Source organism: Ovis canadensis, chromosome 11, assembly GCF_042477335.2.
Source record: "Ovis canadensis isolate MfBH-ARS-UI-01 breed Bighorn chromosome 11, ARS-UI_OviCan_v2, whole genome shotgun sequence".
In the NCBI taxonomy this organism is placed as follows: Eukaryota; Metazoa; Chordata; class Mammalia; order Artiodactyla; family Bovidae; genus Ovis; species Ovis canadensis.
In genome coordinates this window covers 45,677,774-45,700,196 of record NC_091255.1, presented here as the reverse complement: position 1 = coordinate 45,700,196, position 22,423 = coordinate 45,677,774, and the positions used below count along the sequence as shown (strand labels likewise).

Sequence of the window (22,423 nt, the reverse complement as noted above, 5' to 3'; positions counted from 1 at the left end):
TTTTATGGCTTCCATAGAAAGTCTAGAGAGGATCTCTGGTTCACTTTATCGAGGTAGTGTCCAGGGTTAGAAGGTCATTGTTATTTGTCACAAATTACAGATGACAGAAGCAGGTTAGCTAGGGTGTTGCTAGTACATGGCTAATGACCTTTCATTCCTGAAAAGGAAAAAAAAAAATATTTTGGGAAATTTCCTATCTTGGTTCAGGCGGAGGAAAATTAAAACCCAATATTTACTTGCTCAATTTTAATAGTCTGAAGAAATCCAAGTGAGTTGATTTTTATAATGGAACACAGTTCATAAAACTCCTAAATGTAATTTATCCCTTTTTCATCAAATACTTCTCATACAGTCTGGAACAGCATCAAAATGTTCATCATGTTGGTCAGCAACATAATAATAAAAGTTGTCTCTTCTATACAGTAGCTCAAACAGAAGGATTTCTCTAACTTTAGTTTTTCTTTCTCTCTTTTTCCAAACATTAAAATCCCACCCACCATTCTGTATTTCACTAACTGAAATCTTTAAGATGTGGTAAATACACACACACACACACACACACACACATATACACACGTATCTGCAATGAATTTCTATTTCTGCTTGATTTTCTTAAAATTTAAAATTTCCAGTGAAATAAAAATTAAGCTAAACAAGCATATCCATTCAACAAACATAAAAGCTGAAAAAAAAAGTCAAGAAATAGAAAATCAAAAGCTTACAAGCATCTCTTCAGAGTATTTTGCCTTTAGAATACAAGGGACAATCAACCATATATAGAGAGTGTATACAGGGGACATTTTAACCACCATGAAAATTTTCTTCCAATCAATGTTGGTTTAAGAAAGATGGTATGATTATGGCAATGTCCATGCTCAGTCATTCATTTAGAACAGAAAATGTAAATGGTAGACTGTAAAAGTATATGTAACTGATTTGTAAAGGCTACTGTGAGCTATGTAGTCAAGTTTTATGTGGAGACTTCCCTGCCTGCTAAAAATAGGAATCAAATCACAAATATACATGGAAAGGAAGCCACATGCTTTAAACTGTTCATCTTATTTTCTTCATTCAAATGTGAAAAGTCTAACTCTGTATAAACCTGCCCCTCTCAATCTGAGAAAGCAACAAGCAGCCTTTCCTTTAGGCTAAGGAAGAGTTTATATTTGAACGACAAATCTACACGAAAGAATAGAAAAATGTAAAAAGAAAATTAAAAAGCAGTATCAACTCAAGCTGGGAATTGCTAAGTCAGTCTTAATTCTAGCAATGGTACAAGCCTTTGAAGACAGTAAAATTTAAGTCATGAAAAACAGCCTCAATTTGATATCTATATAATGCTGAAATGCGGCCTTTGGTGTCTTTGAAATTTAAGTATAGATAAGGGCTGAGAACTCAAACTCCTCCAGAGTTCTTTTTTTCATAAACAGATAACAAATAGGTAATAATTTCTGAAGAAGTCACAGGGTGCTGTACCATAGGTGGGAGGGAACACGCCACACAACTTTTATCTTAGTAAAGGATCCCATCAAATTTTTAACCCTGAGTTTGAGTCTTAAGCATGTTAAACCTGATGCACATATGTGTTTAAGGCTTCATCTTGCAGTCCTTCTATTCAGAAACATTGTTATGAATATTCTTAATGCATTTCATTAGGCATATGTAATCTGACACTGGTGAGCAGCCAATATATTCTGAGCAGTTTTCCTGAAGACCACAAACCCCAAATCAGGGAAGGTATATTTAACTAGGGGAAAAATTTGAGTTTCCAGATTGTTCCATAATATATTTCACTAAGAACTGTATTGTGTGACAATGCTGATTTTTAAAAAAAGATAATCCTTTTTTATTTTTTGCTTCTATTAAGGGTGGTAGTGATTTTCTGCTTACTATTGGTTTTCCTACATAGCAGATATTTTATGGCTATATTCACTTGAATGAAAAAAGAAATAAGACTACCTGGATTTTCCAGTGTGTAATTTATAGTACACCTCATAAAATGGTTGATTCTGTAAGTCTCCAGTTAGAATTCAGAACTGCAGCCAAATACTGTAAATTTATTTAGAATAAAATAAGGTATAACCAATTAATTAAGCTCAATTTACATCTTAAAAATCATTTTAATATTATAAGCTTGGACATGAAAAAATGGTATGTCCACACAAAGGTGTATACCCACAAACTTGTTATGGAATGCCAAGGAAATTGTGGAAGTAAGGGGAGGCAGCCACTAAAGACAGAACAGTCATAAATAAATTAACTTTTCGTATTGGCTTGGGTGCTTGAGTGTTCAAAGAATGTATACAGACATTTAAAACAGCATTCTTTAGAAGTTACATCCAAAAATAGGGAGAAAAGTATGATACTGAAGATACTTTTCTGCCTCACTCCCAAATTTTCCTATGCTCACTATAGAAGACAAAGGCAATAATCAGAAAGAAAAAAATCTGGAAGTATTAAACCAAAAAGCTAGCAGAGAATGCAGCATTTTAAAAATAGGGACTTAACCTCAATGGAGAGTTCCAGTTTTTCCTACCACAGAGCTAATAAGCCAGAAAAGTGCTGCAAATATTTCTGCACACTTAACATTAAAAATAAAAATAAATAAAAGTCAGGGTTCTGAGTCACGCAAAGATTTAAAAGCCCGAGGAAAGAAAAATGAAGAAATTTCAAGATTAAAAAAACCGAGGAAGGGAGAGAGAGAGAGAGAGAAAGTAGACTTTGCGCTGGAACTCAGTTCACTGACATGAAAAATTACAAAACTTTTAGCTATACTGAGTCTGGATGAATGTGATCAGTTAAAAATAATCTGTTAGCCCTTCTGCTCAGCCTTTCCTATAATGAACCCCCAACTGACCATGCTCTTTAAAAGTTGCCCAAACTCTTCCAAATCTGCCCCAAATTAGAGACTGGCTCTTCTTATCACCAAGAAGACTGCTACCAGGTAATTACTTGCAGAGGACAGGGCAGTAAAATGTCACTTTCTTCCCCTCACTGCAATTTTCACTGTGTTGAACAGTTTGATGTTGTGACTATATCCACTAATACAAGAGACATTTTAAAAGTCATAGCCCATTTGTGTTCTTATCCAAATTTCTCAGCCACTATCAGCAACATCATGTTTTGATTTTAATGTACTATTTTATCTTTCCACAACAATTCTAGAGAAACAAAGCAACCTCAAAATAAGCAGTGTAGCAGGAGACTTCAATCTGTCATCCCACAAAGGTTGAACCTGAACACAGTTCTTAGGGAAGTGAGATGTGACTGAGATGAAACAGCCTCCCCAGCTTCCTCCTCTTGATGGTGAACAGCTTGACTCAGATTTTCAAAACAGGCCAGCTTCAGGTGACTTCCCTGGAAAAGGCTCAACCCCCTGCAAATCATTCCATTTAACACACTAACTGAACCAAACGGAACATGGAGGACAGAGCCTGTCCATAAGCCTAACAGACCCCCCAAGTGTTAAGCAGGGATTAAAAAACTACCGAGGACTTAGGTCAAGTTCTGAAAGCAAAACCTCATTTTTTGCAGTAACTTGGTCTGGAGACCCTCTGAGATACATCTACTTTCTGAAGCACCTTTGAGTTGTACGGATGTAAGAATAACTTTGAACTATAGAAGTTATATGCATCTTTAAGAATCACATTTTGATGATTATAAAAATTTTTTCTATTTTACAACATAGGTCCAGCTACACTGAAAAAATTACACCGCTTATTGAAATACATTTCATTTTAGAAACAGACTACTAAAGAAGTCTATACAAAAACTCTAAAATAATTTCTGTAGTAAAATAAAGAGTGCATTAGGAGAGCTACACAAAGAAGAAAATTTCTGTCTTTCTCTATAATGCTTGATATACTGTGAAACACAGCTAGCTCAACTCTGAAGCCAGCACCAAAAGCTGAAAATAATTTGTTACGATACACAGTGATACAATTAATGCTCTGGATTAATCTCACAGCCTTCCCGATTAGTACAAAGGAAACCAGGCCTGTCCCCTCTTTGAGGAGAAGTCCAGGATATAAAAGCAAGCATACCTCATCAGCTGATATGAAATTATAAAATTCCACAAGTCTGAGTATTTGAAATTTATAAAAGTCACCAGAAAATGCAAGCAAATTGGGCTTTACTTCGGTGGTTCCCTGGTTTAGATGACCGTTCCCTCCGTGAGCTCAAGGTCTTCTTGTTCACTCCCTCGGATGTGCTGATTCACCAAGACAATGACAAAGCTCTTGGTGGAGGCTGAGTCTGACAGCTACAGAAAGGCTCACCAACCCCCTCTCTGCAAGCTCACACAGGGGCACGTGACTCGTGGAGAACACCCTTAAGGAGATGGATGTTAGTGATGCTGTGCTGCACTGCTCTTCTCTGCCAGGTGCCGCAGAAACGTGTCCTCACCCTGGCCTCTGTTATTTAAAGGCTCACTCTTAAAGAGAGCTGGAGGTGGGGGGAGGTGAGGGACGGGGGGGATGGGAAGGTGGTGTGGGTGGTGAGGGTGAGCGTGGATGTGAAGGTGTGAGAAGGGGTGGGGGATGGGCCGAGGGGGCAGAGTGCCGACAGGGTTCATACTGACGGGCGGGGCGGGGGTCGTGGGGGTGTTCACCGCAGAAGGAACTGGGGTGGCTGGGGAGGTTGTGAGTGGGATCTGGACAGCAGGCGGCACGTTCACGGGGCTGGTCACCCGGAAGCACTTCTCCTTGTGGGCCTTAAGCATGTTGGAGAAGCGGAACCGCTGGCCGCACACGTCACACGGGTAGGGCTTCTCGCCTGTGTGAGTCCTACGGTGCCTCTTCATGTTGGGGCGGCTGGTGAAGCTTTTGCCACAGATTTCACAGATAAAGGGTTTCTCTCCTGAGATGAACACAGACACAAAGACATGATTAACACACTAGGCGGTAAGTATGCGCTCCAGCTACCCTTCATATTAGATAAGGAGGTTACCACTTCTCTCCCTTACTGCATATTATATTCTGATAGTCATAAAAAAGTCCCCCAAAGTTGGGACTTCACAAAAAACAGCAGACACAACTAAAACTTATATACAACCTACCATCGGGGCTTGGGTAAAAGAAGATTAAAAAAAAAAAAGGCATCTACAAAAGTGATCTTCCACATCCTACCGGAAGAAGTGGTCAGATGGCTTTCCTGTGCTCAAGGGGACCAAGCCCACAGATGAATCTCTGCCTTTAAGCTAGGCCAGCTGATCCGTAAGCAATTTCTGACATTCCAACACAACGTAGGACTTTGCTGAAAATGTCCCATGGAGTAAATAAGTCTCCGTATGTCTACTCGTTCCTAATCCTTAGCATGTGGCTTACTTTTTGGTATTTGGGGAAATACTGGACTGACTCACCCTACAACATGGATTTCACAATGCAGTGTTTCTCTGCAGGCAGTTTTCCATCACATGGGACTGTCTGCACATCTGAAGAGCACTCAGTGGTCCTGGATCCAGTTTACTGAATGTCCCCAAGAAATTCTGACCATCAAAAATGTCCCCATACCATTTCCAAATGCCCATGGGTGTGGGGAGGATTGAAAGGCAGGCTACCGTTCTTGGTGGAGAACCTTTGGGACAGGGAGCCAAAAAGGAAACAAAACCCCATAATTCTAAGTGCACCTAGGGAGGAACTTAGGTTTGGGTTCTAAGGGATTAATTTTTAAGCTTTCCTTTGGACTTACTGCTTATTCTATGCTATTTGCCTGCTCCTCTCCCGGGGTCATAGGGGAGAAACAAAATGATGTCTGAACATGTGTCTGTGATCACTTCATCCAGAATGCTGTGGTATGGTGTGCAGTACCTCTACACATGCGCTTCAGTGACCATGTGCTTGCACTTATCAATTCCTTCACCAATGCTCAGTGTATGTAGCTTCTATCTTTACTGTAGCTCCTGCTACAAGAGTTTGCTCTCACTTCAATCATTGCTCCCTTTCTTTCTAATAGATGTCCTTATTCTGTTCAGTATAAATAAAAGATACTGCATATTGTTCTAATATGCAATATTACTTACTATGTTTTAATCACTTAACATTTCATTAACCTTTGGTGATCCTGACAGCCTTATGAGGGAGGTATGTTGTTATCCCTATTTTACTGATGAGGAAATTAAGAAACTTGCTAAAGGTTCTATGGCTAGCGGAGAGGCAGGATTTGAAATTCTGCAGAATGGCTCCAGACACAAAAACCACAGCACTTTATACCTCAATGCTTTGTGCATTCCTGCACACACAAAGGCATGTTATTTTCTTACTGTTTTCCTTCACTTTGAGACTTCTAACCTTTTGACAAACACCTCTTTATCCATATTGCAGTCTTTACTTCTCTCTGCCTTTGAAAATGGAAATTTCCTGGTGCCCTCCCCTTCAATGGAAGCCAGAATTGCCCTCACTTCCTGAAGACTGAACTGAACCATCAGGACAGACCAGTTTTCTCCACTGTTACCAGTACTATCTGCTGACTAGAATATTTCTTTTATCTTCCTACCTTTTATTATTCAATCATTGCCACTCTTCACTGTGATTCACATTCATCTTTCTAGATAAATTCTGTACCCATTTGCTTTCCTTCTTTTTAATCCATTTCCTCCGATTAAAAACTTAAAATTCTATGTTAAATGGAATTGATCAATTGTGATATACTTATCTAATGGAGAGTGTCATTAAAAACAATATTTTAAAAAGTATAGAAATGTAATTGTTAACATGAAAATCTATAATCTATTATCTGTAGTCTATTAAGTAAAACAAGCAAGTTATGAAAATGTATGCATGTGTTATCCACTTTTAATGAAAAATGCATATAGGAAAACATGGAAAAAAATACAACAAATGTTACAAGTGATTATCTTTAGATAATGGGTTTATGAGTGATGTTTTATTCTCTTTTTTATGCCTATATGTACTTCCTGTTTTCTAAGATAAACATGATTCATTTGTATAATAAAATGTTTTAAAAGCACACCTATTTGATAACATATTAATCCCCTTGACCCTTTCCTCCTTGACTCTCCAGAGTTAATATTCTTCATTCCTAACAGCCATATGGAACCAGAGCCAAAGGACCTAATCTTTGATTATTAATCTAATACAGGCAAACACTCTCCATTTCACTAATCACTTCGTTGGTTCACTATATGTTTTATTGACTGAAAGTTTATTAAATATATGGACATGTAACTTTCTGTTATGTGTTCAAACCTGGGTCCAATACTGGATTGTTCCAATCATCTCATTTGTAGTCTTCCAGGCTATAATGATTTGCCACAGATAGATCAAAAACTATTAGAACTGGTCTACCACAAATCCATGTATTCAAATTTAAATGAGTCGTTTTTACTACTTACTAATCTTTTATCCATTTCTTGAGGTCCTACCAAATTTTCCACATTTGCTGTTCAAGACATAAACCCACACTCTCACCTAACTCTCTCATTATTTATTAGGCCCAATCTTTTAACCGTGCTAATGACTGATAATAAAGTTTCCCTGAAACCTCAAGGCAAGATTACAATGAGGGTGAAACAAGGAAAAATAAAAATATAATACTTAAAATCAACCACCTGTACAATGTCCCATTTTAAGGAAATGCTAGTAAATGGGTAGCTGGAGAAGGTACTAACATCTAAGTCCATCAAGGTAACCAGAAACATATATATCAATACATCTTATGATGTGACCTGTTACATACAGATAAAGCTAACCTAATTGTAAGAAATAGTATTATAGTCAATCTGAAGATCACACAATATAAATGAAGAGAGAATCTGCACGGAAGATAAAAAAGAGCAAGAATTTGGCTAGTTAGCTGTCTTCTGCACTGTTCAAAGGAAAAAGTGATCTGGCCAATAAACATAACCACTCTAGTCTGCTTATGAATATCCGTGAGCAGCATCAGAAATCTGGATATCTATATATCTGGCCTACCATAAGATTACAATCCTTCACCTGGATTACTGCAACAGCCATCTGACTGGTTTCAGTTTATGTATTCTTGCTCCCCACCCTCCAATCAATCCACTCTTCACACTGTGTAGCCGGAGTGAACTTTCAGACAATTGTGTCACACTATGCTTAAAACCATTTAAGGACTTCCAACTGTCCTTAGAATAAAGCTCAAACTTTTCTACATGGCTTATCCTGTGATCCAATACTTGCTTATTGCTCTCAGGTATCATGTCTTATCATATTCCCTGCCTCCTCGCCCCCACTAATTCATCAAATTCTAGCCAATTTCATTTAGTTGTACTTACTATGCTCTCACTACCAACCACTGTTAGGCCTTGACTGTCTATCACCCTAAGCTGACAATAAGGTCTGTGAACCTAGGGACTATTTTAGCCTTGTTCACTACAGTAACCACACTGAGTAGATTCTTAACATCAATAAATAAATATTAGTTAATTCTAAGACATGTATCCCACCCCAATATTGACATCTGTGAAACTGATATATACCGTAACAATCGATGGCATTTCATTCTTTAATTTGCAGCATTTTCTTAGTGATATATAAACTTAGCTTTGTCATGGAACTGATGACTTCTTGAATTCAATGAAGGTTGGGACTCACCATTAAGATCATTCGATTACCTTCCTCGCCTATAATTTCCTGTCCCTGACAATCTTGTGATTATAATTTAGCAATTAATATAAATTTTATTTTAGGCAAAGAATATTCTGACCAAAGAACATAAGAGTTCTGAACCACCCATCATTCAGCCTTTTCACTGTAAATTAGCAATTTTATTAAGATATCATTAAGACTATTTAGCACACACACACACACACACACACACACACACAGAGACTACTTAGCACAGATCAATCCCTCTGATCCTGACTGGGTATGCTGACAAATTCTGGAATTTGAGAATCAGCCTCTGGGATGGTGCTTTTTGCCCTCATCATGTCCTGTGTATCCTTCCATTTTATTACTTGCTTCATTAAATTTGTATCAGAATGACTTAAGTATGTGTTTCTGGAGTCAGATTGCCTTGGACAAGTTCTTTACTCTCTAAGCCTCATCTGAAAAATGAAGATAATAATAGGTTACTGTGATAAATAAAAATTCGAGGAGTATTTGATCAAATTCGACAGTATTTGATACACAGTAAACATTCAGTGCATTTTATTGCCACTACTACTATTGTTATTACCATTACTATCACTGGACTATAAGCTTTTTAAGGGCAAAAACCAGGCCTTAATCCATTCTATATCTCTAGGTACTTAGCACTATGCCTGGTACAAGGAGAATCAGCAATTATTCTATGTTGAACTCACCCCGTGTCCACACCATCCCAGGAAACCCTGCCTGAGGGCTGGTCGCTTCCCTAGATAAGATCTGCCTCACTTCTGTTTAACTGCAAAGAAACAGCCCAATCAATGTCAGTTCCTACAACGGCCTTAATCCCCACCAGAACACACTCTACAAGTGGTTCCAACCAGCCGTAAAAGAGCTGTCTTTTTTCTTCTGTAAAAGCTAACCCTTCTTGGGTCCTCTCCAAGGTACTACTGTCATCCTTATTTAATACTGATACCAATGGAACCAGAGGCCTACAGGAGTTGCATAATTCAGGTAAGGTCACACTGCTAGTGAGTGGCAGTGCTTTCCCAGTGTGAGCATCATAAACAATATTAAAAGGCAGAGGACAAACCAGGGGGAAGTATTTTAATATTGCTGTTAAACAAGGTCCAGGGGACATAAATATACACAAAGAGCTATTATATAAAGAGCTACCACAAACAATAAGAAAAAGCCAAACACTGCAATGACAGGATGGATACAAATAAGGCATAAGCAATTCAGAAAAGAAAACACACTGATACCCAACAAATGTACTGAAAGAAATGTTCCATCTTACTTAGCAACTAAGTACAAATTAACACAAAAAGAAACCATTTTTCACCTATTAATTCAACAATTATTTTATTTACATTGGACAGGGTTGGGAAAATGAGTGTTTTCACGTACCACTGCTAAGAGTGTATATGGACAGCTATTTGGCAATACATACCACCAATTCTTAAAAATACACACATCCCTTTGCCCTAATAATCCCATTTCCAGGAATTTATCTAAGAAAATAATCATGGATGTGTTAGCCAGAAAGTTGTTTGTCACAGTACTATTAATACTTATAACAGTAGAAAAATTGGAAAAATCTAAATGTCCAATGGGGAACTGGTAAAGTAAAATGGAGATAATATCCTTAACAGGACTGTGGTAAAGGTTATATTGATTAAATGAGATAATGTATGCAAAGTGCTTAAGATAATACTTGGCATATATGTGCATAATAAATGATGGCTATTATTACAACAAATTTATAAGGACTATTACACAACCATTAAAATGATATTACTGTTAATGACATAATACAGTAAAATAAAAGTAGGTTATAATAGAGCATAAAGACCCAACTTTTGTTTTATTTACTATACATATATGAATATATAAACAGTTTTTCACAATATCTGTATATATATTAAATCACAGAATTTAAAAAATATATATGCTAAAATGTTAACAGTAGTGATCTCTCACTGATAAGATTATAGAGCATTGCAATTTTCATATTTTCTAATATACTTTCATAAGTACGTACTACTACTTTTAATGAGAAGAATAAACATTTAAGTGAATATAGGTGGCTATATTCCTTTAGAAGAAATAGGAAATGTTCAGGTTGCCTATTTGGTCAAAGGAGAATATGTTAAATTTATAAAACTTTGTTTTTATTCAACAAATACATTAATCATGAAACGTACACTTCAGTTTCATACTCTGGACATTTAAGGGCCTGAAAAAAGAAAGGAGAAAGAAGAAAGAGGAAGAAACACAGACGGAGAAGGGGAGGAGAAAGTCCAGGGAGGAAGAAGCACAGGGAGACAGGCAGGGAAGAGGTGAGCACAGAGGCACAGGCTCACACGGTGGACCTTCCTTCCAGGCTTGCAACAAGCATTAACTGGGCGTCTACTATGTGCCAAGCACTGTTTGTGAGTGTGAAGCAGCTTCTGCCATCAAAAAGACTTATTTTCTGCTGAATAGTTTCCTGCTGAATTAACAAAAAACTGTGCCCTAAAACTGACGCAGAACTGAGAATCTATCCAAGAACCACCAGACTTTAAGGGGAGAATCTATTAAATACTCTGATATATACTGCTCTCTGCTTAGGCTTCAAAGTTAGCATTACCTTTTGAAATGCAGTTTACTTAAACTTCTCTCATGACTCTTCCTCTAGCTTATTCCTTAAAATCTGAGGTGCTCTGCTCTGAAGGGGAAAGAAGGCCATCAGGCAGGCATTCTTCCTTGGACTTTAAATACAGAAATGGGAACTACAGAGACCCAGACATGGGCAGAATTTTCTCACCATTTGTAAGCAGGCTAAGCAAGATAATCTCTTGTGGTTCTTCCTAGCTCTGCTACTTTGCAGACTAATAAGACCTAGAATTCTGTGATTAGATTTTATTTAAAAGCTTGAAAAATGTTTCATACTGTTCAGTTTGTGCACAGACATCTAATTCCAGAGCATCAAGATGAGATAGAGATACAATGCCCCAGTGTTTACACTGGGCTATTATTCTAACCAGCTCTCTGAAGGCTGGGTGATCAAATGCTTACAAGACAATTCTATGCTATGAAGCATATACCCCTGAAAACATAAAGCAGTTAAAACATTATTTAACCTCAGTTGATGGTTATGTTCATGAAAAGTAGTGAATTTTGGTAAGTCAGTCCAATCAATTCCAATACTGAGAGGGTATTCTGCTAAAAGCAGTCAATATCCTCCATTTTTTAAAGACCTAGAATCCTTTCCTCAGAAAAATAACATATACACATACACAAAATGTTTCATACAATTTCAGGAGATCCTGTGCCCCAAATAAAGAGTCCATCACCTTGAAGAAACTCACAGTTAAAAGGCACTAACAATACTTTTTGAAATAAATAAATTGATAAAAGCTTAATTTTTCTATATTATAAAATTGTATTGTTCAGTATCAGATTTATATAAAGGGGCATTTGCATTTAGGATGCAGGCTTATGGTTTAGAATTTTAAGTAAACGGACTCACAGGTGATCATCAATAAGCGCCCGAGACACATCTGTACCTTTCTCAAGAATTCCTTACCAGTGTGTGTTTTCATGTGCTCGTCGAAGTACTGCTTCATGTTGAAGTCCTTGCCGCACCACTGGCACATGAACTGTTTGTGCCCGATGTGGATGCTCATGTGGGAACGGAGCTGGTACTTGTACTGAAACCTTTCGTCACAGTTCTGCATTGGACACAGTGGAGACTTTTGAATGCCAGGCATAGCAGCTTTACCTGCGCCCACCCTATATAGTCTGAGATTAGGGTTATTTTTCACACTCAAAACAGAACCTGCTTGTGTCAACTGTTTGGCTCTGCTGTATTTCCCAGCTGAGTTATTAATAAAAGGGAACATTTCTTAAATAATTATCATTGAAGTATATCCAACTTCTCTGAATGAGTGAGAAAAGTAAAATAATTTACCACATGTTAATCCCAACTTTAACCTAATCTAAGAAAGTCAACACTGTGTTAAAAATGACTGCTCTTTACCCAGCAGTGAGCTAACAACACACAGCGCTCAGCACATGGGTCTGATGGTTCTGTGGAAATGCAGCCTGTGCCTTGCACAAGGCACGCCTCTCTTCCACTGCTCACCACGCATACACACACAAGCCAGCCCCCACAGCTGGGCCTGGGGGCCAGCCCAGGCTCACCTCACATCTGAAGGGCTTCTCTCCAGAGTGCTGCAAGGAGTGCACCTTGAGTGACATACTGCGTTTGAATGACTTCCCACAGGTTTCACAGGTAAACGGCATATCTTTTGTGTGTGCTGCAACAGAGAATGGACTTATACTCAAAATCAGGTCACCAAAAGGCTCGAACTGGAAAAGAGACATGTTCTACTGTAAGGACACCTTAATTTACTGCCCTCTAATCTGTGAGGCTGTAACAGCAAAGTTGAAAGAATAACAGTGGTGAAAAGAAACCTGGGTGTGGAAGACTCTACCATCCAATCTGGTGATGCTTACTGAAGACACGTTGCATCTGGTTTCAACAAGTCAAAACTGATTCAAATAAGGCAGTGTCTCATATGCTGCCCAATCTGAAGCATAAAACACACCAAAGAACAAGGGAAAATTATAGGTGTTAGAGAAAAGCAACTTACCAACCATATGTTTCCGTACATGAGCCATGGTATAGAATTTCTTCTCACAAATTTCACAGGAAAATTTCTTTTCTGCATATCCATGGACAATCTTGATATGTTCATGAAGGGACCAGAGTTTCTTGAACGATTTATTACAGGAAACACACTGAGCAGGATAAACAGAAATAATCTTTACTTATAGGGGTTTCCAGAAAGCCTCACCTGTGGACCAGCAGCTGAAATTGGCCAAGTTGAATGGGTTGCAGTATCTTAGTTCCCTCAACCAAGGACTGAACCCAGGACACAGCGTAAAAGTGCAGAGTCCTAAGCATCGGACTGCCAGGGAAGTCTCAAGAAGTGGGTGTGTTTTAGATTTGTGGCACAGACCAGAACCCAAACAAATGCTATTCTTTCATGAAGTCCAGATTTCAAAACCAACATCTTTATGTTCCATTTCCTAAGATGAATTTTTTTAGAGACACTTTGGGAGTATGAAAACAATGGCAAAAAGTAAGACAAAAAGAAATACAAAGTTCCACTAATATCAAAGAATTGACTGCTTTTATCAAATTAGTATTGTACCTTTGAAAAGAACCTTCAAGTTTTGTTTTTTTTTTAAAAAATATGGATTACTGTAAGCAGCTGTTTCCTACACATGGGTTACTATGTAGTTAATATGTGTTTACCAGAGGATACAAACTCATTTTAAATTAACATAAAAGCAAGATAAAACAAAGCATACGTGAATGGTTATAGATCTACGGAAGAATAACAGTATTTTTGTAGCTTAGCGAACATATTCAGAGTCTTCATTAATACAAACTACTGAGATTTTACTATATTTTCCTAATTTTCTCTATTAAACATTTCCCTCTGGCAGAATTTAACATAACCCCTCAGCTGCTGGTATCCTCCCTTTTCCTGAGGAGCTCAGATCCAGATCTCGCACAGGCATTTGTAGGAGACACAGGCAATCCACCTACTGCCCTGTATTATGCATCATTACTAGTCTAGGATATCATAATGTATCAAAATAAAATACTTCTGTTTAAAAACAGTATTAGGAAGTTCTAGGTAACCATCAGCCTCTGTAATACATAAGGGAAAAAGTTGTTACTCGCTGCAAAATTTAATAAAGATCTCTGAACACACTGTCACTTCAGGAAATGAGGACCAAGAAAAGTCACAGAGATAAGCCTCTGGCTGGATACTGCTGGAGGAAAGGACAGACAAACCCTATAAGCCATTCATTCTATAGAGCACAGCTTTAATTTTTACTTATTAGGTCATCAGGATTAGAAATGCAAAAAGAGTTCATTCAGCAGAATCTACAAAACTTAAATGATAAGTTTAAATGAAATTACAGTAAGGAACAGTGAATACAGTCACACAAAAAAAGGATTTATTAAATGTTTTCTTTTCTGCATTTCTTCTTGTTGTTTAGTCGCTAAGCTGTATCTGACTCTTTGGGACCCCATGGACTGCAGCCTGCCAGGCTCCTCTGTCCACGGGATTTCCCAGTCAAGACTGGCGTGGGCTGCCATTTCCTCCTCTAAAGGATCTTCCTGACCCAGGGACTGAACCCGCATCTCCTGCACCGGCATGCCAATTTTTAACCAGGAGAGCTACCAAGAAAGCCCCTTCTGTACGTAGTGAAGCAAAGTTAAAAGAAAAAAAAAAAAACAAAAAAACAACTACACAAAGACACAAAGATCAAGAGACACCTTTTCAGCAATGGATCATTACAGAACTAAGTCTGACCCCTAGGGTGCAGCACAGCATCGCACTTCCTCTGGCCTGAACTGCTGCAACCAATTGAGAACCAAGTCCTGGCACCAGTAGTTACTGAGTGACAGGCGCCACGATTCAGTCTTCTTTTATTTACCAAGTATGCCAGAGGTCAAGTCACAGCTGATGAATCAAAATGCAGTGAATTTTTAGCAAATATAATTTATATATGTATTTATTTATAACTCTATTTATTTATTTTTGGCAGTGCTGGGTCTTTGTTGCTGCAGGGGCTTTTCTCTAGCTGTGGAGAGCGGGGGCTACTTTCTAGTTGCGGTCAGTGTTCAGGCTTCTCACTGTGGTGGGTTCTCTTGGTGCAAAGCATGGGCACAAGGGTCTCAGTAGTTGCAGCACATGGGCTTAATAACTGTGACTCTGGGGCTCCAGAGCACAGGCTCACTAGCTGTGGCACACGGGATTAGCTCTGGCATGTGGGATCTTCCTGGGTCAGGGAGCAAACCCATATCTCCTGCACTGGCAGGCAGATTCTCTACTACCGAGCCAGTGGGGAAGCCCCTAATTCATATTTTTAAAAAACCTCTTTAAAGTAATGATTTCAGTTGTTGATTAAAAACAAGGAAGAAAAATGACAAATAAGGAACATTCCAAATTAGGAGTACTCCAAGAAACACACTGAAACCAAACAATTTCATCTTCTACAAGAAGTTCAGCTTAAGCATGGTACAAGAAATGTCTATTTTACATATCTTTTGGAGACGTCAATAGACTTACCTTTTATGAATGAATATTCATATTCATAAATATGCACTTACATGTGCAAACCAACATAGCTCAACATAACATAGTTCACACAACATAATTAGCACACCTCTTAACCTATCACAACATAGTCCTTTCAAGACACCAACCTGGTTCGAATACCGTGTTTTGTTACTTTAATACTACACCGTAGCATTCTATAAGCCTACCGCCAGGTAGGCAATATTTTCAACCAGCTCAGCCTCCTTTAAAGTTTGCATATTCCCATGAGCTTAGCCTCTTGACAAATTTAGTGCTGTCATCTCTCCACTGGTTTAGAAGCAAACTCACTCCTGGAGATCTTCCATTTCCACCAGTCTGAGTCATTATGGTTTTTGTCCCCAACAGCTGTACTAGAACCTGGCATCCTTTCAAACCTTAGAAAAGGACCTCTCTCTACTCCTGACTTTTACTTGATATCTCCCACCTTGACAGCGAAGACACCAGAATGAACTATATTACATGTCTTACAAGAGTAAATCTCAGTGCCAAGTCAGTGTTGACTTCATCTCCTTGTCAATCACCTATTAACAGATTCCCCTTTCCAATGGACCTGGGTTCCCACTAGTCCAGCGTCAGTTAAAATTTATGCTTTTGAAAGAAAATGTTAAGCCTGGTTTTGAAAATACCAAAGCAGGGGCTTAAAAAAACAGATAAATTGGTGAAAACTGTCCCTTCAGCCTCTACTGTATTTATTCTCTTGGGCAGATACCAGGTGAGTCTGAAACAGCCAGGTTCTATCCTGGAAAGTTTGCCCTCTTGGTGATAAGACCTACCTGAATATTTTTTTCACAGTCTGTTTGCTGGTGAAGGGACAGCTCACTTTCCAGGACAAACTTCTTGCCACACTTATCACAAATCTGCATGCGCCTATGAGTAACGTTCATGTGCTTCTCCAGGTACCAGCGAGTATTAAACACCCTGGGGCACTTCTCACAGGTCAGAGTCTCTTTCTCTTCACACTTAGCTTTCTGGACTGGTGCTTTGGGCTCCTTTGCGGCCCGCTTCTTACGCTTAGGTGGCTCTACACTCTTCCTACGACCTCTTGTAGCTCTGGGAGTAGGGGAAGTGGCAGCTGCGGCGACAGAGGCAGCTCTCCTCGTTCTCCTCTGTGCAACGCTGACCTTCTCCACCGTCTTCTCCTTTTTCTTCTGCCTTTCATTCTCTCCGTAGTCATTGCTGTCATCCGTGGCCTCTTCCTCACTCTCTTCCTCTTCCTCCTCACTGCTTGTCTTAAGAACAGGAGTCTCTTTGGACTGAGAAGAGACACCCTTCTCCCCTTTAGACACATTTAACGTTTGATTATTAAGGTTTACCTCCACTATGATCTGCTCCCTTTTGTAGGAGACCTCCTCCTCCTCCTCCTCCTCTGTGTCATCAGAACTCTCCCGGTCTGCTTTAACACCGTGCACGTCAGACACTGCTCTTGTCTCCCTGAAATACGGCTGCTCCTCTGTTTCATGGAGATGTGGCTTGCTCACCTTGGTGTCCACTAACACAGAATAAGGACTTCCTGATTCCCTTTTGTACACTTTGGTGGACAGGTCGAGTTCTTGGTTGGCACCATGATAAAAGGAAGATGGCACTTGACCACGGCGGCTATCTTCTTGTGCCATTCCTGCTCCGTGCACAGCACGGTTTTCAACCAGCTCCTGACAAGAGCTGGCTGTGTGGCTCATTAGTAAGTGGCCTAATGTATTAAGCAGTTCAGACTACAGAGAACAGGTTTAAAACAGGATAATCATTAAGACTCAAATCTTTTTCCATCCATGAAGAATCACTCAAATGGGGTGGGGCGGGGGAAGGTATTCCTGGAACCTCTGTGCAATTCTTCCAGTGTGTTGCAGCACCAATGCATAAGTCAAAAGGTTTGGTATTATGGCAAGAGCAGAGCACTAGTGATTTTCCTTTTGCAGAGAGCTGCAAGTGACTTGGAGCATCTTATCTGCAAAGAAAAGCAAAGAGAAAAAAGATCAGCTATCTCTTACTTCCTTCTCACAGCATGCATCATACAACAAACATACCTTAAATGATTAAACTCTTTATATATACAATTCTTTATCCTGCTCAAATGGCTCAGTGTGGGCCATCATTTTACTGCATTACATGAATTCAATAAACTTTTTGTTAGAATGTAAATTCTAAGACAGCAGGAGTCATTATCTGTCCCATTTACTGAGATATCCTTAGAGCTTAGTACAGTGACTACCAGCACTTACCTGGTATTCATCACATACTTAATGATGCTTAGTGAACATGTTTTTGCATAGTAGTCATTATCCTGGACATACTGACATGGTAGAATACATGGTCCATGTCCACAAGTTTACAATCTAGATACATAGTATGTGAGGTCCATGAAATACACAAGAGCCTCATGCTGGCTGGCTTTCTTTTCAACATCAGACACCACCATCCACCACAGTGAGAGCTTAAAGAACAAAGGTAGTAGTGGTCTAGGCACTGTGGACCCGAAAAATAAAGCAGCTAACTGACGTAACAATAGAAGAGAGAGAGATATCCCTGGCCTTAAATAATTTATAATCTAGTTATAGATATTACTGTTTTCAAGTTTATTAGAATAATTTCAAAGTTGCTAGGTATTTTAAAATTTGGTCTATGCATAGCTCTCTAGATTCACTCAATAACCAGATGATTTTCATGTGTCAGCTGCACAGAAGTCTAAATTCTAAGAAACAGTAGCCATAAAGCTGATATGGTTCCAGGAAAAATAAAATCATCCATTAAAAAAAAAAAGATGAGAAGGGTGCATGATTTGCTTTGTGACGTACCTCACATTGCTGCTTAGCCAACCACTTAACTTCTGAGTCACATAAATATTACTACAGGCATATACCCTGTCTAATTAACAAAATGAAGGAAACCAGTACTTACTGAATAGCTGCTGTGTGCACAAACGCTGTAAAGGTGCTCATTATTTGTTATTTCTATTTAATATCCACTACGAAACTTTGGGGTTGAGTTTTAAACTTATTTTAAAGCTTTCATCAAAGTAATCACTAATAAAAAAAGCATCCGCAGTTTCACAAATCAAATATACTGCAAGGTTTATAACAAAAGCAGCCATCCTCTGCCTACTCCATCCCATCTGAGTCCTTTACCTGAGACAAAGTGTTTCTTTCAGCTGTTCCTCTTCCCTTTCCCCTTGTATTTACTTTTATATTTCTAAACAATGTGGTTATATTTCTTTTTCTTTTTCTACATGGCCTGTAGAGTCTCAGATCTCCCATCAGAGGTTGAGACGGGGCCCTTGACAGTAGCAGCGTAAAGTCTTAACTATCAGACCGCCAGGGAAATCCCTGTGATGATATTTCTATTTCTTGACTTTTTTGTAAAGTATTTATTGCTTACATTATTATGACTGTAATAAGTAATTCACAACTATTTCTATCATTCCTCTGCTACTGTCTCTTTTCCATTTTCTAAAAAATTATTTTAGGGAATTCCCTGGTGGCCCAGTGGTTATGATGCTGTGCTTTCACTGTCAAGGGCCCGGGTTCAATCCCTGGTTGGGGAACTAAGATTCCATAAGCTGTGTGGCATGGCCAAATAAATTAATTTACTTAAAAAATGTATTTTACTTTCATTTTAGTAAATTTTCAGAAAGCAGCAGTGATAAATGCCACCGTGCTTTACTTGACATCTTTATATATATATATATATATTTCTTTTTATTTATAAAAGAGGAAATTATGCCTATGAGAGGTTAAATAATTTGTCTAAGATCACGTATCTGTTAAATGACAGAAGCAATATTTGACCCCAGGCCTAACTCCAAAGCTTTATTTCTACTATGACAAATGGCATTCCAAAATAATTTAAACTCAACTCTTCCTGTAACCATATAGCTTTTTAATCAGTTTTATACCTTGCATTTTAAGTAGGAAAATCACAGTAGCTTTATTTTGTATTGCCCAAACTTCTGAAATAATGTAAACTACTATAAGCACCAGTAAATAAAACTGACCCACATTAATTATCCAAATTAAGCAAGGGAAGAAGGACAGTAAAATTCAATTAACCAGCAAAAATAGGAATAGAACAAAATCATGAAGGAAAATAAATGAAAGGATATCCTCTATGGTAGTCATCCATGTGTTCTTCCCAAATATCCTGGCCCTCAGCCTTCTGGACACATGACAGGCCTGCACTTTCTGACTCTGCCCGTCCCCAGTAGTCGGGTGGGGCCACAGGACTACTTGCGGCCAGTACAGTTGAGTAGAAGCGACATGAAGAGCAACATGAGACCCTCCAGGCCTCTCCTCCTACCGTGACAGCAACCAGCAAGCCTCAAAGTGATGACTGCTATGGCTGCTATCAAGCTAGGACCCTGAGTAACACAACGGCCCACAGGATATGCACCGTGCAGCAATCATTAAAATTCTTTTGTATTTTATTTAACTTGAGGGAGAACATGATTTCAAAGCCACTGAAATCTTGTGTTGTGTATTACTGCAGCATAATTTGGGTCTCTCCTAGCTGATACAGGTGGAATCCAGAAGTGTGGTACTGTCTCATCAAAAAACCTAAAGTATATGGTGAAGGCTAAGGAGCTAGGGAGAAGGAGGTTAAGGAAAAACTTATCAGAGGCTAAAAGGATAGCAGCTCATAGTGTGCAGTGGTGAAGAGAGCTAATATGCCTTGAGAATTTATAGCTCTAGTGGGAAAATGGACCATTAAGAGATTGTGTTGGTTACTGCTGGCTGTATTTAACAAATTATTGGATGAATTCAGAAAAGAATTCATCAGTTTCCAGCGATTTGTGGGGTCAGAAGAATCAAGTGCTTAACCCAAAACTGAGAAGGTCTCTGAGCTACAAATGTTGATCAGAGTTCCGTCTTGAGGCAAGAATCAAATCAAAGATTCGGCCTTTACAACCACTGATAAAACCTCCCAATTGATTAAGGTACTGCTGAATAAAACAGCTTTTCTAAAAAAAGACTAAAGAGGGGTTCTCTCATCAAAACAGCCTCTTAGTCTGTTTTGCTACTAAGCATGTTGCTTTGACGTGAATTAGTTCAAATGCTATTAGTAAATAAGGAAATGATGTCAATATAACACAGAAGTTAAGTTGGTTTATATGCATTTTTCTCTTGTTGGAAGTAACCAGGAAAAAGCTTTCCCAAATTTAAAAGAAAGCCTTAGCAATATATGAAAACACTAAGAAAAAAGCTAAACATCCCACTTATGTACCTTCCTTTAATGCAAGTCGTGGCTGATTCAGTTGCTTCATGAACCACTGCATTTTCCACTTTATATCTGGTGAAGCTGAGGATATATGTTTCTCCTCCTGTGTTTAAAGAAGACAGTTTTTGACTGCTGAATCATACACCACACCACAGATCAAATTTTTACTGTAATAAAATTAGTTTCTATTGTAAGTGAATGTCTTGAAGACCCCAAAGTCTCAGAGGAAGAAACAAGCATTCTGGAGACTGAGTCTGTAAAGCTTCAGCCAACTGATGCTGACTGCATATGCCAGTGGAGATTTAATATGCTATTGTTTTTATTTTAATTACTTTATTAGTGCACTGGTTACAGTGGTCCACAGATTTTGAGTCTGCAAAATCCTATTTTTTCCTATAAGCCCTGTTTATTTTAGTGTGCAATTTTGCAGAATTCAGGAAAGCATATATGGCATTATAGCAGAAATACCTGTACTCAAAATTAAGTCAAGAAAGAAGTATGAGACCAATAAGGCAGAGCCACACAACAAATCTATGAAGTATGGTTAGAAAGAATTATGGATGTGGCTGCTGTCTATGGGGTCGCACAGAGTCGGACACGACTGAAGCGACTTAGCAGCAGCAGCAGCACCAGGGCACGTGGAGCTGACTGGAAATAAATAAGTAAAAAGCCAACTAAGTTTTTGAGGGTTATACTGCTAAAAGAACCACCAGCCTACACTTGAGAAGCTTTGACTATTCAAGACTTTTTCTTTTTGGCCATACCATGTGGCATGTAGAATTTCCCTGACCAGGGGATCAACCCATGTCCCTCCTCAGTGGAAGCGGAATCTTAACCAGTGGACCACCAGGGAAGTACTCAAGACTTCTAAAAATGATCTTTGGGTTCCCAAGCATCCATGGCAGGAAGTGGATTTAAAAATCTGTTCACCCCTTAAGGGGGAATATTCCTCATTGTCCGTTTGGAATACAGCCAAGGAACATAACAGGAAAACAGGAGGAGGATCAGGAAGATTAAGCCAGGGAGCAGACAACTGAGCTAAGGAGCAAACTCGGGATCTTGTCAAGAACATTCATCATCCCTGGAGGGGTCCCTTCAATGACTGCTCAGAGGGACTGCAGTATTTGCTGTATGTCTCTTGTGCTTCCCTTTTCCAAACGGGAGTTTGTTTTTTTTTTTAATCATCCTGCCACTAGTCACCACGGTACACTGTTTGTGAGGGCAGCCAACCATTTGTCAATTTTTTTCTTAAGTCTATGGATCAAAAAGAGCAACATTTGGGCCCTATGTAGAGATGACCGTGCATCATCTCCTCACGAACAGACCACCAGGATCACATCCTTGCATATCTGCTCAGAGATCCTGGACTTCAAGCTTAATGTCATGATTGGACAGGAACTTAGGGTTTCCTACCTGAGGAGGAAGTGAGTATATTTTTCCTGTGTGAGAGAGCAGATCAACTAACTGGTGGCCAAA

The 22,423-nt window shown here is 38.9% G+C and overlaps 1 protein-coding gene across 4 annotated transcripts in view; it reads right to left on the bottom strand.

The window, feature by feature from the left end:
• Positions 1 to 455: 455 nt before the first annotated feature.
• ZNF652 (zinc finger protein 652) overlaps positions 456 to 22,423 on the bottom strand; it is a 61,562-nt gene continuing 39,594 nt past the window's right edge. For 2 of the 4 annotated variants that reach the window (XM_069543178.1, XM_069543179.1), the window contains 6 exons: positions 20,954 to 21,050; positions 16,516 to 17,684; positions 13,211 to 13,358; positions 12,759 to 12,874; positions 12,142 to 12,286; positions 456 to 4,857 (listed from right to left, as the gene is read on the bottom strand). In XM_069543178.1, the coding sequence (XP_069399279.1) occupies positions 4,346 to 4,857; positions 12,142 to 12,286; positions 12,759 to 12,874; positions 13,211 to 13,358; positions 16,516 to 17,418 (1,824 nt within the window). In that variant the 5' untranslated portion in view covers positions 17,419 to 17,684; positions 20,954 to 21,050 and the 3' untranslated portion in view covers positions 456 to 4,345. The remainder of the gene's footprint in view (positions 4,858 to 12,141; positions 12,287 to 12,758; positions 12,875 to 13,210; positions 13,359 to 16,515; positions 17,685 to 20,953; positions 21,051 to 22,423) is intronic. The other 2 variants (XM_069543177.1, XM_069543180.1) reach the window with 1 other exon arrangement.